The following is an 18,945-nucleotide window of genomic DNA, read 5'->3' on the forward strand; positions in this document are numbered from 1 at the left end:
AGGCGACTTTTGATATTTCTGAAGTATTTGAACGGTTATATACGCGCCAATCCCTTAAAACCACCCATTACTCTTAAAACCTCTCCCACTCAGAAGGTGCTAGGGAAAAACCTCTCAAAACCTCTCTTTCTCTCATTTTCTCACATTCTCTCAAACCCACAAACCCTAACCCTCTCAACTCTCTCATTCTCTTCTTCTCCACCAAGACCCACTCATGGCATCTTCATCAAAGAGACCCAAGAAGCTTGAAGTGAGGGGGAGCAAGCTCCCTCTACCCTCAGGGAAACTGATTTCAAAATGGTTCCCGGATGAGAAGACTCAAGATTATTATTTTGAGTGGTATGCGGGGCGGAGAATCATTCCTCCTAAGACCCTTAAGCTGGAGTGGTTTAAAAATGAAGGTTTTAGTTTCCCAACCCTGCTGGAGCACCAAGAACTCGGGAAGTTTTTGGAAATGGAGGGACCATATTACCCTGAGCTGATCAGGTTATTCCTCTTCTTTGCTACAAGAAATGAGGGTATCATGCAATCAGTAGTGAAGGGGAAAATGATTAAGCTGGACGGGCCAACATTGAAGGCAGCTGCGGGGCTGAGCGGCACGGGGCGTGAAAAACCCCAACCCTTCAATTTTGGGGACTTTGAAGAACTGAAGACCTTTCGGGACTGTCAGAGGAATCCGGTGAATACCAACTATGACAAATTTCTGGCGAGAGGTATGAAAAAGAATTCCCGTTTAATTTCCTTCATTTTTTCCTGGATGTTGAAACCTCATTTACATAACCATGCCCAAATGTCAAGAGATGACATTTTACTTATGCATGTGATTAAAAAGTGATGGAATCATACTTGGGAGAACAAGAGGAGACACATTAAAAGATCCAAGAGGAGTGGGCTAGAGATGAAGGTTTGGGCCAGTCAAGGCCCAATAGGCCCGATGGGCCTGGGAAGGCCCAAGTGGAACTTTTCATGGGCCATATTTTGTTATAGCTATTTTCATATGTTTTGTATACATAATGTTAGTATAGGTATCATATATTTTGGTCTTGTATTTTGGACCACATAGAGTAGCATTTTAGGTTTTAGGCTTGTTGGGCCTAGTTTTGGGCTTCATGGGCCTTTGGGCTTTTGGTACCCAATATTGGGCTCATTTTCATTCTTGTAATTTTTCCTTTCCATTGTATTTGTTTGACCATTGTATTTAGGTCATTAGATTAGGAAAATACAAGAAATACTAAAGTAGGTTAACTAGGTTAAATTAGGTTTAATTTGGAAGCCATTTAAGTTACATTTGAGTCACATGTTTTGCACCAATTGGTGGCTGAACATGTGACACTCAAATTAACCCTAAATGACTCTCAAATCAGACCTAGATGCACATTAGATACCTAAACTCACGGCCACACCCATGTGCACCAAAATTTGAATTCAAATTTCCAATTTGAATTCAAATTTTAGGCGCCAACTTGTGTAGTTTAGTCTAGGTGCCAAAACCGTCCCTACTTAAAGTGTTTCTCCTACACATTGTAATCACTTTTGATATATGAGATTTCTGAAAATTATTTCAGCCATCCTTTCAAGAGTCACCGAATCCAAGAGAAAGCCATAGAGAGAGTGCCTTCAAATCCTTAGGAAAACCTAGTTTCCTTATCTTTGAAGTGAGCAATCCCTTGAGTGCTTGAGCTTGGATGCTTCCTTCAAGGCTTAGGCCTTCATTCCGCAAGTTTCTCACCATCATAAGGTGTTCATTCATTCGGTAGTATCTCCTTTGAAGTGGATCCGTGCCTAGAAGGAGCTTGGAGGAGTTCAATCATCACTTCTCCCACTCACTTCTATCATTTTTGGTATCAAGAGCAAGGTCTTCAAGGAGATAAGTTCTTCATCTTGTTTTGGTCCGAATATTATGTGTTCTTTGTGTTCTTATGTTTGTCTTAATTGAGTTTCAATTCGGATCTATATTTTGATGTTATTGAGTTCATAGATCCATTGTTGATTGTCTTGAATTTTTCTTCCATAATCAACTTGTAGGAACTATTTGCTTTGTGCTAATTTTGAGTTTATTTTGAGTCTCTCCATTCCTTGTATGTGTCCGTGATTGGACCTCATGCATTGCATTTAGATTTTGTTTTTAAATCTTTGTTGTGTCTTAGAAGTTTGTATTTAGTCCTTACTTGTTGCAAATTCCTTGAATAGCATGTTTAACCTAGTTTTATTTTGAGTTTTGTGTCCATATTTTGCTTTCGGTTTACCTATTGTTCTTGCCTCCTATATGTGCTTTTTCTTTTGCCTTATTGTGTTCATAACTTGCTATTAGTTCTAGTAAGTTTCTTTAGAGTTAGGTTTCTATTATGTTCTTAAGTTTTCAAATCACATTCCATTGAAAAACTTATAAAGATTTTGTGATTCAAAAATTTCAAGTGTAAACCTACTTCTAGTGCACTCTTTTTGTGGATTCAAATTTTAAAAAAATTAGAGGCTGAAAACAGAGATAAAACAGAGCCTAAAGTGTTCAAAATATCAAAAAGAAAAGAGTTCAAAAGGAATCCAAACCAAAAACCTAAAGATTAGTGCACTAGTTATTCAAATTTACTTGAATTTTGATCTAATTTTTGGCTGATTTGTATTCTCGGTTTCTATAACTTGGAATCATTGAAAAATTTGAAACAAAAGGCAAATATACTCTCTGGACTCTTAATTTGATACTGGAAAAAGAAAGAATTAAAAAAAAAAATAGAGAAAGAAAATTAAAAGGAAAAAGCCGAGAGGTATACAAGTTGAAAAACCTACTTGATTCCTTGTTATTGTTTTGGCTACTACTTTTGCTAAACTTGTCCAATTGTCTTCAAATTTTTTTTGATTTGTTCATCTATTCTAGTACCTATCTAGGAACCCTTCTCTCTGAGTGCTAGCTTTTATTTGGAGTCTTAATTTTCAGTTTTACTTGTTGAACTTCTTTGAGTCTTGTCATATACACATATTACTCTTAATTTTGGTATAAGCTTTCCAAATTGTGCTTTGTTGCTTGTCTAGTTTTCTTTCAATAATTTCCTGTGCTGGAAGTGGCCTTAAATCCTTGCTCAAGGATCAAGCATTGCTTAACAAAGAGTAGGAAAAATTTTGGACACTATAATCACCAAATTTGACCTAATTTAGTGACCAAAATTCTCCTAAATCTCCTTCACTTGAGTGACCAATTCCTTCACCTTGTGAGGCAGCCACCTTAACCTCTTTGTTGTGTTTCTTTTGCAGGTTCAGGAGCAGCATATTGAAGGATTAGTGGCGGATTAAACACTTGGTTAAGTGTTGGAAAAGTTGAACACAAAACCGCCACTAATTGGTCACCAAAGCCGCCACTTTATTGTTTTTTTTAGGCTAGTTTAATTTTGTCAATTCTCTTGTATTTTAAACCAATTTGTAAAGCTTGGAGGGAGTATTAAGAAGCTGGTCAGGTATATCTACATCCTTGATAGACTCTCACGTGTAGTACTAGTGGAAGTGGCTTGGAAATTTCATATGTTTCAAGCTTCCACTTAGGATATCCGACTAGTTGCTTAACTTGCTTCTTTTAAGTTTTCTTGTACTTAATTGCTTTACTTTGCTGCCTATAAACGTCTAGAATTGTGTAGTTTTAATTGTTCACGCTTAGTTAAGTGTCAAAAACAAACAAAGTTGTAAAAAGCATACAAAATTTTTGTGAAAAGTTTTGGGGATTTGGAAATACCACAAAGGAGTTTAGTGATTTCCACTTGAAAAGGCTTGGTTATTAAGTGGCTCTTTGTAGCTCACCTCCCTTGATAGTGCAACTTGTACACTTAGACTTCCAAGTGCTATTTTCATTCCTAGAAAATAAAAAAAAACATTTTATAACTTCTTGCATAGCATATAAAATCTTATTGTTTAATCATGAGTCAACATTCTCAAAGTAGTAGTGGCTTTGAATCTCCTAAAAGTTTTAAAAGAATTGTCAAGGAGGTTGAGGCACTAAAACTTTGGAAGCATGATGAAATACTTCAAAAACAAAAAGAAAAACTTGAAAAGGAAGTACAAATCATGGCTTTAGAACAAGAGATTCAAAAGATTAAGCAACGAGAAGAAAAACTTTTAAAAAGATTAAATAAAAATAAAAGTCCAAAAGGTTCTTCTAGGAGCTCAACCAAGAGCTCCAATGATTCTCAAAGTCAAAATAATGATGGTAGTATCCAAATGGATGCTTACTATCAACCAACACCTAGGAGAGTCATTAAAGAACACAAAGTGAGGGAATCAAGGGTTGATCTCCCTTACTTTCATGGAAAAGATAATGTGGACACCTACTTAGATTGGGAGATGAAAGTGAAGCAAATCTTCACTTGTCATCAAGTAGGTGAGGAAAGAAAAGTTCCTTTGGCCACCCTAGCTTTTCAAGGACAAGCCATGTATTGGTGGACATCCTTGGAAAGAGAGAGAAGACTTCACAATGATCCTCCCATCACTTATTGGAATGAGTTGAGGAGTGCTATGAGAAGAAGGCACATACCTTCTTATTATAGTAGGGAGCTTATGGATAAGCTCCAAAGACTCCAACAAAAGAATATGAGTGTTGAGGAGTATAGACAAAAGATGGAGTTGTATCTCATGAGGGCTGGCATAAGGGAAGAGGAAAGGTTGACCATTGCTAGATTTTTAAGTGGTCTCAATTTTGATATTAGAGATAGAGTTGAGTTACTCCCTTATAGGGACCTTGATGATTTGGTCCAACTTTGTATAAGGGTGGAACAACAAAATTTGAGAAAAGGCAAAACTCAATCTAGCTCTTATATCAAGAGAGAGGACAAGAGGGAGGGTCAATATGACTCTTCTAAAAACTCTAGTAAAGGTCAAGAAAAAGAAAAAGAAAATGATAAAAATAAAAATGTTGTCACTTCTAGTAGTAAAACTAGTGACATCAAATGCTTTAAATGTCTTGGGAGAGGCCATATAGCTTCTCAATGTCCAACTAAAAAGGTCATGATTTTGAGAGGACAAGACATTTATAGTAGCCTTGATGAATCTAGTTCTACCACTTCAAGTGATAGTGAGACTAGCAAAGAAGACCCTCAAATTGAAAAGCTATATCCTGTTGATGGTGATCTTCTTATGGTCAAAAAGCTTCTTGGAAGTCAACCTTGTCCCACTTCACTATCACAAAGAGAGAACATCTTTCACACAAGATGTTTAGTTTCTAAAAAAACTTGTTCTCTTATTGTTGATAGTGGATCATGTTCAAATTGTTGTAGTACAAGGTTGGTTAACAAGTTAGCCCTTACCACCATTCCTCACCCTCACCCTTATAAACTTCATTGGCTCAATGAAGGTGAGGAATTGGAGGTGAATCAACAAGTGAAGGTCAAGTTTTCTGTAGGGGATTATAAAGACAAAGTTTTATGTGATGTGATCCCTATGGAAGCTTGTCATATTTTGCTTGGTAGGCCATGGCAATTTGATAAGCAAACTATACATGATGGCCTTACTAACAAAATAACCTTCACTCATAAAAATAAAGAAATTGTTTTTAATCCTTTGACACCACCCCAAGTGTTTGAGGATCAAAAACAAATGAAAAAGAAAATAAACAAAGAAAAAAAAGAAGGAAAGAGTGTGGATCAAGGGGACTCCACTAAGACTTTTGTGACAAAAGAGAGTTATTTCATGACCACACAAGCTTACCCAAGAACTCTCTTTATTCATAAAAATCTTGACTCTTATCCTAATGCTGCCACTTCTCTTAAAGTTGAGAATGAGGAACAAAATGAATTTCAAGCAAAGAATTCTTCTCAACTTCGAGATATAGTGAAGAGGGAGTGGACTATACCTAGTGTTACTCCTTATACTACTTCCTTGAAGGTGCACAAGGAAGGAAGTATTTCTTTTAATGTCATAAAGCACCCAATTTTGGGTTTACATTGTTTAGTAGATCTAACTTGTAATAATCTATATTCTATGTTTGATCTTATGGGAAGTTCTTCCTCTTTTGAACTTAATATGATTTCTTCCCTACAAGATAAATATAGTTTATATGATTATGAGCATCTAGCAAACAATCAAATCCAAAATTGTCTAGGGCGTTTTCTAGTAATTTTTTCTTTATCTCTTAGGAAAAGCCTAGGTTACCATTTAGGGTACTTTAGGCAAGATATAGTAGTGTTTAGAAATCATACTTTTCATTGTTTTAGTCATAGTGTCTTTACATTTCTAGGTTTTATTTCTAGGTTATGCTTAGAAGAGGAGCCTAGTTCTAGAGAGTCTAATATTTTCCCTTTCTTTGTTAGGTTAGATATTAGGACTCCTCTTAGGATTTTTACTCTTCTTTCTTACCCTCTCACTTTTTATTCTTCGAATGCTTTCTTTGTAGGTATTGATTTTTCTACTTCCATTCATCCTCGAGATTTGAGGACAAATCCTTTTCAAGAGGGAGGGGATGATGGAATCATACTTGGGAGAACAAGAGGAGACACATTAAAAGATCCAAGAGGAGTGGGCTAGAGATGAAGGTTTGGGCCAGTCAAGGCCCAATAGGCCCGATGGGCCTGGGAAGGCCCAAGTGGAACTTTTCATGGGCCATATTTTGTTATAGCTATTTTCATATGTTTTGTATACATAATGTTAGTATAGGTATCATATATTTTGGTCTTGTATTTTGGACCACATAGAGTAGCATTTTAGGTTTTAGGCTTGTTGGGCCTAGTTTTGGGCTTCATGGGCCTTTGGGCTTTTGGTACCCAATATTGGGCTCATTTTCATTCTTGTAATTTTTCCTTTCCATTGTATTTGTTTGACCATTGTATTTAGGTCATTAGATTAGGAAAATACAAGAAATACTAAAGTAGGTTAACTAGGTTAAATTAGGTTTAATTTGGAAGCCATTTAAGTTACATTTGAGTCACATGTTTTGCACCAATTGGTGGCTGAACATGTGACACTCAAATTAACCCTAAATGACTCTCAAATCAGACCTAGATGCACATTAGATACCTAAACTCACGGCCACACCCATGTGCACCAAAATTTGAATTCAAATTTCCAATTTGAATTCAAATTTTAGGCGCCAACTTGTGTAGTTTAGTCTAGGTGCCAAAACCGTCCCTACTTAAAGTGTTTCTCCTACACATTGTAATCACTTTTGATATATGAGATTTCTGAAAATTATTTCAGCCATCCTTTCAAGAGTCACCGAATCCAAGAGAAAGCCATAGAGAGAGTGCCTTCAAATCCTTAGGAAAACCTAGTTTCCTTATCTTTGAAGTGAGCAATCCCTTGAGTGCTTGAGCTTGGATGCTTCCTTCAAGGCTTAGGCCTTCATTCCGCAAGTTTCTCACCATCATAAGGTGTTCATTCATTCGGTAGTATCTCCTTTGAAGTGGATCCGTGCCTAGAAGGAGCTTGGAGGAGTTCAATCATCACTTCTCCCACTCACTTCTATCAAAAAGAAAATCAAGATTGATTGGGTATCAGTCGTTAATGATTGTATGTGGAAAGTAAGACGGAAGGAAGATGGATCGATTCCGTATGCTCTGTTGCTGTAAAAAATCTTTGAGAATGCAGGGGTGGACTTGACAAGGGAAAGGAAAATAGTTCTCCATGCTTCAAACAAGATTGAAAAATCTTCCTTGCATCACATGGGGATGCTTAAACATGAAGATAAATGGGTGTTTAAAGGAGATGTACCCCCAACCCCTGAGCCGGCGACAGATGAAGATGGTGTTCCGTCACATGATGAGATTCAGCCACCACAGGTGGAAGCTGAACATGGCAGGGAGCCAGAAGCGGAGCCTAAGCCATTCTCACCTTTTGAGCAAATCATGATAAATAAACTTGATGCGGTGATGGAAATGTCTAGAAGACATGAGTCTTTATTTTCTGGTATTCTTGATAGGATTGATGATCTTGATCATGAGGTGAAGCTACTCAAGACTCACCTAGGCATACCTGAAGATGAAGAATGATTTCTGTTCTGTTTTGTTGACTAGTTTAATTAGGATGTTTAAATTCTATTTTTGGATTTTAAGTTCAATTTGGTTGTAATAGTTTAATTCTAGAATAATTTACTTGCTTTAATCTGTTGAACAATTAAGTTTCTGATGAAATTTGAAGTTTATTTTGCTGAAATGTTGATTTGAATGAGGTACCGAGTGCTGATTTGGTTGGCTGGTGTATTAATGCTCTGGTTTTGAGCATGTGTATTAATGCTCTGTTTTTAAATTTGATATTGTGATGTTTTTAATGAGCCAAGTCATGGTTGCTTGCTGATTATAATGCTCTATTTTGAGTATGGATGATTGCTGGTATAATGTCCTGTTTTTGTTGATGTTTTTGGGGTGTAAAATTCTGAGTTGTGATTTGTAACTTGTACTTTTTGAATGATCAAATACTTGTTGCTAATCAAATAATTCTGGCTGAGATGTTGTTGTTCACAAAGTTTGGATCTAATACCTATAATGTGTTAAATTTGCTTTGGTATGATTCTAAGCACTTAAGGACTATGCATATGGCTGGTGTGACCAGATATGGGTTGATTTGTTTTTGATAATGCCAAAGGGGGAGAAAGGTTGTTGTGTGTATATGGTTGTTGTTTTGCAGGTATTGTGCTTGTGTGTGTATGATTTTGCAGGTTTTGTATGTTGAAAGTGAAAGCACAATGGTTGTATGTTGAAAGTGAAAGCACAATGGTTGAGCTTGGTTTGTCATGTTTTGAGTCATGGTTTGTCATCATCAAAAAGGGGGAGATTGTTGAGCTTAGAGGAGCCTGAACTTGATGAGATCAAGATTATCTCTGAAGCTTAAAAGAGTTTTGATGATCACAAAATGTGTGTCAAGGACAACAACAAACAACAACAACTTAGAAGACAAAAACAAAGTCAAAGAAAGTGCTATGTAATAGGGATTAGTATATAAATTGTTTTGAATGAGTTTATTTGTTGTGTGTGTTGTGTGCATAAGCTAAATCTATATCTAAACTGATTAGAGAGTGTATGATGATGAGTTAAAGGGGCAAAAAAGTTATTTTGAGACTTAAAACGAAGTTTTGAAAACTAACTCAAAATAATCGATTATCATTAAATATAATCGATTATTCCAGCACAAGGCAAAATGGGATGCCTTGCTGCAATAATCGATTATTTGCAAAATAATCGATTATCCCAGAGATACCTCTCTGGGATAATCGATTATCCAGCAAAATAACCAATTATATTGTTCTTGGTTGGTTTCCAGAAAACCTGAAGAACAAAATAATTGATTATTCTTTAAAATAATCGATTATTTGGGTCTAAAACTTTTATAAATAGTTTGAACTTTTTGAAACTTCAGAACAGAGTTAGAACTGAGAATCAAATTTAGAAAAGCGTTTTTGTGGAGTCTTTGTGACAATCTTGGAGAGTTTTCTTTGTGAATCCAAGAAGAAAAACGTTTGTGAAAAACTTTGAGAAAGGATCATCATCATCATCACTTTCTTGAAAGGGGAAGATTAAGATTTGCTTCTGAATTCCAGGTGAATTCGTTCCTTAATTCTTTGTGAATACTTGTAAAATCTTGAGAAGGGTTTCTCAAGTGGTAAGGATTCTTGTAGTGGGTTTCTACAAGGGGTGCTTTCTTGGGGTCAAGAAAGTGGTTATCTTGAGTGTTGAAGTATATGCATGTGTGGTATGCTTGTAAACCTTCTTCATTAAGATAGTGGAACAAATCTTGATCAGGTTCTGATTGAGGACTGGATGTAGGTCACATATGGAGTGGTTAAACCAGGATAAAAGACTTGTGCAATCTTTCTTACCCTTATCTTTTACTTTGAGTAATATCTTGATTTTACATTAAAGAAGATGATTCTTGATTAGCATGTGTGCATGAATATTGTTGGTTTAAACTGAATTAAAGCATTACATTAGAACCTCATTATTTTGTAATCAAGAAAATATATAAAATTCATTCTTCTATAACAAGTCTTTAAAGAAGCTTCATTGAAAATTCAGTCTTAGAAAAGTTTAAGTGAAATAAAGATCCTAAATACTCTGAAATTTTTAAAGTGTCATAGAATCCAATTCACCCCCCTCTTGGATTGTGCCATTCTTTTCTAACAATCCTATCTCTAACTACTTTCTACTAAGTTTGTTTAAGTGATCCATGTGAATATGTGCAGCTCTTCTATGCCAAAGCCAAATATTGTCTTCTTTGGTTATTAAACACTTGGTGTTGGAAATTGCTATTGAGTGCTCTAAATCTAGCATGTATATGTTGTCAATTCTTTTTCCAATGAATCTAATTTCTTTTTTATTTTTATCACAGATCAATGATATTCAAATTTTCATTTCCATTTGTGAACTTTGCAAGAGTAATTTTCAAATCAGCATTTTCCTTTTCCAAAGTCTTGCAATTTTCACAAACACCTTGAAGAAAGGGAGGTTTCACAATGAGCTTCATTGAAGTTCAAAATCATTTGAAGATTGTCATGCTCATTTTTTAAATATTCAAGCTCTTGCTCAACTTTAATTAAAGCATTTTCATACCATGACAGCTTGTTTTTAAGCTTTGAATTTAAAGCATCTAATTTCATGGCCTCTTTGTGAATTTGAATGAAAGCTTCTTGAAGTTGATCATAATCCGGATTTGATTCAAGGTCAGAATCACTTACTATTGCGTCTTGATCAGCTCTAGTCATCAAACATAAATTATTTTCTTCAAATTCAGATTCATCACTTTTTGTGCTTGATTCATTGTCTTCCCAAGCAATGTAGGCTCTTTTTCCTTTGCCATTTTTCTTCACTTTTGTTTCCTCTTGTTGCTTCTTTAAGAGGTTTGGACATTCAACTTTTAGGTGTCCTGGTTTCCCACACTCAAAACAATTGTAGGAGGATGTACTTGCTTCCTCTTTCTTATTTGCCTTCTTGTTGAACTTGTAGGGGGAATTCCTCTTCTTTCTTAGGAATTTTATGAACTTCTTCACCAACAAGTTGAAGTTCTCTGTTTCATAATCTTCGGAGCTTGATTCTTCACACACTTCTTTGCCTTTGACTGATTTCAAGGCTCTTAGTGACACTCCCTTGCCCTTTTTGTCTTGCTGTTCATTTTCCTCAAATATTTGCAGCTTTTGCTCATGCTCTCTCAGCTTTTCAAAGAGAGTAGCAAGGGTCATTGAAGTCAAGTCCTTTGATTCTTCAATGGCAGTAACCTTTGCTTGCCATGATCTGTCCAAGCATTGCAACACTTTCAAATTTAATTCTTCTTCTTCAAATTTCCTGCCAAGATCAACAAGGTGATTTATCAAGTGTGTAAACCTGTTTTGAAAATTAGAAATTGATTCACCATTGTTCATTCTCAACAATTCATATTCTCTTATGAGAGTATGCTTTCTAGATCTCGTTACATCACTTGTTCCTTCATGAGTGACTTGCAAAGTGTCCCAAATTTCTTTAGCAGATTTGCATTGAGAAATTCTAAAAAATTCATCAATAGACAATGTAGAGGTAATGATGTTCTTTGCTCTATAGTCATATTGGGCTCTTTTTCTCTCATCATCACTCCACTCACTCCAATGTTTTTCTCTCTTCCCATCATCATCTTTGGTCATAGGGATATAGGGTCCATTTTCAATTGCATCCCACACAGCAATGTCAATTGATTCAATTAAAATTCTCATCCTAATTTTCCAATAGACATAGTTTTCACCATTGAAAACAAAAGGTCTATAAATAGACACACCCTCACCATAAGGTAGGTTGCTATTGGCCAGTTTTGAAATCTTGAATAACACTCAAGAACCTTGCTCTAGATACCAATTTTTAGAAAAGAATGGCTCAATCCAAAAGGGGGGGGGAGTGAATTGGATTCTATGACACTTTAAAAATTTTCAGAGTTCTTAGGATCTTTATTTCAATTCAAAATTTTCTAATATGAATTTTCAAAGAAGTTGCTTAAAAAACTTGTTAATGAAAATGAGTCTTATATGCTTTCTTGATTAATCTTTAATAAACTTCAAAGTCAAGAACAATCAATATTCAACACTTTGATTCAATTTAAAGCAATGTTGTGCATACAAACATGTTAATCAAGATTCTTCTCTTTAACACACAACCAAGATATTACTCAAAGTAAAAGATAAGGGTAAAGAAGATTGCACAAGTCTTTTATCCTAGTTCAGCCACTCCACATGTGACCTACATCCAGTCCTCAATCATAACCTGATCAAGATTTGTTCCACTATCTTAATGAAGAAGTTTTACAAGCATACCACACATGCATATACTCCTACATTCAAGATAACCACTTTCTTGACCCCAAGAAAACACCTCTTGTAGAAACCCACTACAAAAATTCCTTACCACTTGAGACACCTACTCAAGATTTACAATTATTCACAAAGAATTAAAGGAACGAATTCACCTGGAAGCTGAACAAATCAGATAGTGAATTCAGAAGCAAATCTTAATCTTTCTCTTTCAAGAATGTGATGATGATGATGATCTTTTCTCAAAGCATTTCAAAAACGTTTTACTTCTTGGTTTCACAAAGAAAACACTCAAAGAAGGTCACAAAGACTTCACAATAACATTTTTTCTCTTTTTGATTCTCAGTTCTATCTTGTTCTGAAGTTTCAAAATGTGAAAACTATTTATAACATTTTCAGAACTAGATAACCGATTATTTTGTTCTTCATGATTTTTGGAAATCAACCAAGAATAGATTAATCGACTATTTTGCAGGATAATCGATTATTCCAAAGAGTGATTCCTGGGATAATCGATTATTTCACAAATAATCAATTATTACTGCAAGGCATCCTTTTTACCTGTTGCTGGAATAATCGATTATATTTAATGATAATTGATTATTTTGAGTCAGTTTTCAAAAACTCTGTTTTATGTCTCAAAATAACTTTTCAGGTTTCTAACTCATCATCATACTCACTCTTAGTCAGATTAGATAAAGATTAACCTATGCACAAAGCACACTCATGCAAAATAAGCTCAACAAAACAATACAACTTACGAGCTACTCCTATAACACATCATAATAGCCATATTTTCTTCTTGACTTTGTTTTCGACTTGTTGATGTCCTTAGTCAGCTTTGATTCTCAGAATCCATACTTTGTTATCATCAAAACCTTCATTCACCAAGTTTGAGCTGATTCACCACTCCATGAATCTCAACAAAGATGATCACCAGGTGCAGAAGAATGACAAAACTGCAGGACTGAGTCTATCTCATGGTTTGACAAGCATCGCCTGATTACCTGATCATTGCAAAACTTCCAAAAATAGGGGTCATCCCAAACATAATGTTTAGCATCACTCTTAAGTTTATCAATTTGAGCTCTAGATGCTAAAGGAGGAAAAACAGAAGCAACTAAATAATTGACAATATTTGCAAACCAAGGGGTAGGGGAAGGAACAGAAATAGTTAACAAATGTTCATCAGGAAAATCATCCTGAATGGGGAAAGTGTCCTCATTCTCAACTCTCTCAATCCTGCTGAGATGGTATACCACCAAGTTTTATGCTCCGCTCCTGTCACGGATGTCCAAGTCAAACTCTTGAAGCTAGAGCATCCATTTGATCAGCCTAAGCTTTGAGTCAGCCTTCTTCAACAGGTACTTTAGAGTTGCATGGTCTATAAAAATAATGACATGAGAACCAAGTAGATATGATCAAAATTTATCAAGTGCAAAAATAATAGCTAAAAGTTCCTTTTCCGTGTTCGTGTAATTTGCTTAAGCAGCATCTAATGTCCTGGAAGCGTAGTATATCACCCTAGGCAATTTGTCAACCCTCTATGCCAAGACAGCCCCCAGTGCATAATTTGAAGCATCACACATCAGCTCAAAGGGAATTGTCCAGTCTAGTGCCTAAAAGATAGGAGTGGTGGTCAAGGCTCTCTTGAGGCAATCAAACGCCTCCTTGCACTTGTCATCAAAATTAAATTCAATATCCTTCTATAGCAAGCTGGATAGTGGAAGGGCTTTCTTGCTGAAATCCTTGATGAAGCGCCTATAAAAACCTGCATGGCCAAGAAAAGATCGCACCTCTCACACGCAAGAGGGGTAAGGCAATTGTGAAATAACAGATAACTTTGCAGGGTCTACCTCAATGCTCCTACTAGAGATGATATGCCCCAAAACTATACCCTGCTCTACCATGAAATGACATTTCTCAAAAATTAAGAACAATGTTAGTTTCAATGCATCTATTCAGAACTTTATCCAAACTATCCAAACAAGTGTCAAAAGAGGATCAATAAACAGTAAAATCATCCATAAACACCTCTATGAAATTTTGAAGAAAATCACTAAAAATACTAAGCATGCACTGCTGGAATGTGCTAGGGGCATTGCATAGGCCAAAGGGCATCCTCCTATAGGCAAAAGTACCAAAAGGGAAGGTGAATGTGGTATTTTCCTGATCCTCAAGAGCAATATGAATCTAAAAATAACCAGAGAACCCATCAAGAAAATAGTAATGAGATTTACCTGCCAGATGCTCAAGCATCTGATCAATGAAAGGCATAGGAAAATGATCCTTCCTTGTTGCTTGGTTGAGCCTTCAGTAGTCAATACAGACTCTCTAACTATTTTGCACTCTGGTGGGTATGAGTTCATCCCTCTCATTCTTAACAACAATGAGGCCTGTCTTCTTGGGGACCACCTGGACTAGACTCACCCACTGACTGTCTGAAATAAGATAGATGATCCCAGCTTGTAAAAGCTTGGTCACCTCTTTCTTTAAACGTCCAAAATCATTGGGTTAAGTCTCCTCTGAGGCTGTCTAACTGGTTTAGCTCCATCCTCCAATAGTATCCTATGCATGCACGTGGATGGGCTAATGCCAGGAATGTCTGCCAGGGTCCAACCAATTTCCTTCTTGTGCTTCCGGAGCACATGTAACAACCTATCCTCTTGATCAACATCAAGGGAGATGGATATGATCACAGGAAATCTCTCATCATCCTTCAAGTAAGCATACTTGAGGTTCTTTGGAAGAGGCTTCAACTATGGTGTGGGTGCTGGCTGAACATCAGAAGGAACCAAAGAAGGGAGAAGGGGTTTCGTAGCCTGTACCACAACCTGCAAGTCAGATTCTTTTGTACTTCTTGTAACATGGTTAGTGCATTCTGACTCTATAAAATCAAGACCAAGAGGTACAGCACCCAAAGTATAAAATTTAGATGCCTCATCACAATCAATTTCACATTCAAACTCATATTCAGATTCAGACTCAACGCATGAAAGGCAGTTATACAGATCAAATAAAAATGGATGTTTCTTAGCATGAGAAGAATCAAAATCATGAATGTGCTTATCAACTAAATCATCAATCAATTCAGCGCGAAAAATAGAATGAGCTTTAGAAGGAAATTTCATGGCATCCAAAATATTAAAATAAACAACAATATCACCAAATTCCATAGACAAGGTACCAGCATATACATCAATCTTGGTACGAGCTATTTTCAAAAATGGTCTACCCAAAATGATTGGAACAGAACCATGGGAGAATCCCTCCTCCATATCAAGAACATAAAAATCTACAGGAAAAATAAGTTCACCAACCCGAACCAAGACATCTTCTACAAAACCTATGTGGTGGGCAACACTCCTATTGGCCAACTAAATGACCACACCCGTAGGTTGCAAAGGTCCAAGAGACAGAGAATTAAAGATAGACAGAGGCATGACATTAATTGAAGCTCCTAAATCAAGCATGGAATTTTCAAATTTACTGTTACCAATAATGCAAGGTACACAAAATGTACCTGGGTCCTTACATTTTTCAGGAATGTGTGGAACATATTTACCTATGAGAGCTGAGACATATCTGCCCATGCTGATTCGCTCATTACCCTTCAGCTTCCTCTTGTGGGTGCACAACTCCTTTAGAAACTTAACATATCTGGGAATTTGCTTGATGGCATCCACCAGAGGTATGTTGACCTCCACCTTCCTAAAGGTCTCCAATATCTCCTTATCCACCCCTTCTATCTTTTTGTTTGGAATTGACTTTGGTGGAAGTGGAAGAGGGATAGGAGGCTGATGTAGATCATCACTATGTGCACTAGAAGAAGGTCCACTTGTATGAAATTTTCTGCCACTACCTACAGGGGCCTTTCTCTCAAGTGTAGGCTCAGGTGTAGGTGAAGGTACAACTTTGGGTGCTGGTATGTCAATTTGTTTTCCAGACCTCAAGGTGATGGCACTCACATTCTTCAGATTCTGCACAGTCTATGAAGGTAACTTGTCTGAATTTGGGGATTGTGCCTGATTGAGTTGAGTGGCCATCTGACCCATTTGATTTGTCAAACTCTGAATGGAAGCTTTAGTCTCTTGTTAGAACTGCATGTTTTGGATGGTCATCTACCTTACCAGCTCCTCCAATGAAGGCTCAGAAGAAGTAGAAGGTTGAGCTGGTTGGGATGTAGGTGCAGGTAAAGGTCTCTGTTAAGAAGGCTGGTATGAAGAATGATGGAATAACACTAAGGCCAAGAAGTCCAAGAGGTGATGTATTGAAGGAAGCAAAAGGAATGGGTTAGTGTTGAAAAACCATAAGAGGAGTGAGGCCACTTTTGGACCTTAGCTCCTAAGTTTTTATTAGCATAACATTTATTTTTATTCCTATTTTGCCCTTGTCTTTGATTTCCTATTTTACCCTTGTATTTTGGGGTGTCTTAGACATAGGATCTATTTTATTTGTATTTCCAATTTTACCCTTGTATTTTGGGGTATTTTAGTCATAAGGTTTATTTTCTTTTGTATTTCCCATTTTACCCTTGTATTATGGGGTGCTTTAGATCATAGGTTTTTATTTTTTGGGCTAAGGTATTTGATTAGGGTGGGAACAAAAACTAGACGTATTTTTGTGGCTATTGGACCTATTTTTGGTGTTAGAAAGGCTTAGGCCCAAGTGGAGGGCAAAGGTTGCATGGTCTTATCATGCACCTAGATGTAGCCTAACTAAACCCAAAGATTCCATCCTTGGCCACCAAGTTGCATCTAGGGTTCATTTGAGTTTCATTTAGTGTGCATTTGGCATTATGAATTTTGGCCAATGCAACCCTAAATGCAACCCTAGATGCCTCCCACTCCTATAAATACCCTAGGCTATGCATCATGTAAATACTTTGGATATTGAATATAAAAAGAGCCTTTTGTGCCTTTATACCTTTCCTTAGTCACCCTTGGCTAATTCGGCCACCTCCTTCCCATATCCACCTTGAGAGAAACAACCCTAGAAGTGGCCTTCATAACATGAAGTGAGCCAACCCTAGAGTACCCTTCTCAAGCATTTCCTCAAACACCTTCTACCCAACCTCCATTTTCGTCCATTCCATCATCATCCACCCTAAAACCTTGTGCCACCTTTGAAGAACTTGATCCTTGGAGAAGACGTCCTATTCTTTGTTGATCATCTCAAGTTCATGCAAGCTAGGATGCCATCAAAGAACTCGAGGGATGGTTCTGGAAAGGTTCTTGATTTTGCTACTATTAAGAATTTCCCCACCTCAAGTTGGGATGATTCCTCAAACCAGAATTGTATCTACTGGAAGACAGGTCATAATTCTATTGTTGCTGTTGTGGAGGTCTATTGTTGTAAATGTTGGCAGCATATGCTTGGGGCGCCTTAGGACCAGTAGAAGAGTTTTACAAGGAGGGACAAGCATCTGTTGGATGATTAATTGAAGTGTAGATGCCACATACTTTTGTTGGTGCAACAGATTTCTGACTCGTAGCAAGTTGGGTGACTAAGGTGGTGAGATCATCAATCTTACTCTCTAGCTTCTTATGTTCTATTGACTTAGAGGCTCCCACATCATGGACCCCTCTCACAACTATGGCATTACTCCTCATATTGAATTGTTGCGAATTGGATGCCATTTTTTCAATCAGCCCTCTAGCAGAAGCAGGTGTAATATCTCTTAAAGCTCCTCCACTAGTTGCATCAATCATGCTTCTATCCATTATGTTCAACCCCTCATAGAAATACTACAATAATAGCTGCTCAGAAATTTGATGGTGAGGGAAGCTAGCACACAACCTCTTGAATCTCTCCCAGTACTTGTATAATCTCTCCCCCATGAGTTGCCTAATTCCATATATATCTTTTCAGATTGCAGTGGTGCTGGATGCAGGGAAGAATTTTTCGAGGAACACTCTCTTCAAGTCATCCCAGCTTGTTATTGAACCAGGAGCCAGATAGTAAAACCAGTCCTTGGCAAGATCCTCCAATGAAAAAGGGAATGCCTTCAGGTATATGTGATCTTCAAGGAAATTATGTGGTCTTGTCGCCACCCGCCGAAACGGAGCTTGGCATTCGCGACGATGGTCGGACTCGTTTTAATAGTTTTGAAAAGTGGTGGATTGTTAGAACGACTTATTCTCAAACTGAGACCTTATTGAACTAACAATTTTATTAAATGATTCACCAATCCATATTAATCCCAAGCGGGACCCTCCATGGATTAGTGGTTTTCACAAAAAGAAGGGTTCTTGGAGTCGCCACCAATGTTTTACTCAAAACATTGGAAAAAGGGATAAGGCAATTGATTTTCGCAAATCAACCTTGGCCATTACAACCAGAGTTGGGTAAGGGAGTCGGTTACGTGCGGGGAAGGTGTTAGCACCCCACAACGCCCCTTTCGGGTTCCCTATGATGGATTATTTCATAAATAACAGTGTAAAATTACTAAATTACCCCTATTTATTATAAGCGATTATAAATTAAATATCTACATTGATGGATTTCCTCCCTCCATGCTATGCGTTATGATGAAGAAGAAGAAGAACTCCAGCCCTTGATCTAGGTTTCAACAAGGAGACAAGCACACTTTGATGGTGAGAAAGGATGAAGTTGATGCTAAAATGGTGAAGGTTGGCGGAAGCTTTAGGTGAAGGTGTTTAGGGTGGTTCAAGTTGGCTCACTCCAAGGTAGGTGGAGGCCACTCTAGGTTTCAC

The 18,945-nt window shown here is 37.0% G+C and overlaps 1 protein-coding gene across 1 annotated transcript; it reads right to left on the reverse strand.

Moving 5' to 3' along the window:
- Positions 1-13,149: 13,149 nt before the first annotated feature.
- Positions 13,150-17,952, reverse strand: LOC145950440 (uncharacterized). The gene is made up of 9 exons (XM_083061529.1): positions 17,692-17,952; positions 16,360-16,431; positions 15,621-16,218; positions 15,417-15,524; positions 15,058-15,302; positions 14,770-14,988; positions 14,371-14,422; positions 14,033-14,132; positions 13,150-13,471 (listed from the first exon to the last, which is right to left on the reverse strand). The coding sequence occupies exons 1-9, from the start codon at positions 17,950-17,952 to the stop codon at positions 13,150-13,152; spliced, it is 1,977 nt and encodes a 658-aa protein (XP_082917655.1).
- Between the last annotated feature and the right edge of the window lie 993 nt (positions 17,953-18,945).

This window comes from Cajanus cajan, chromosome 8 (assembly GCF_000230855.2).
Source record: "Cajanus cajan strain Asha chromosome 8, NIPB_CcT2T_4, whole genome shotgun sequence".
Lineage (NCBI taxonomy): Eukaryota > Viridiplantae > Streptophyta > Magnoliopsida > Fabales > Fabaceae > Cajanus > Cajanus cajan.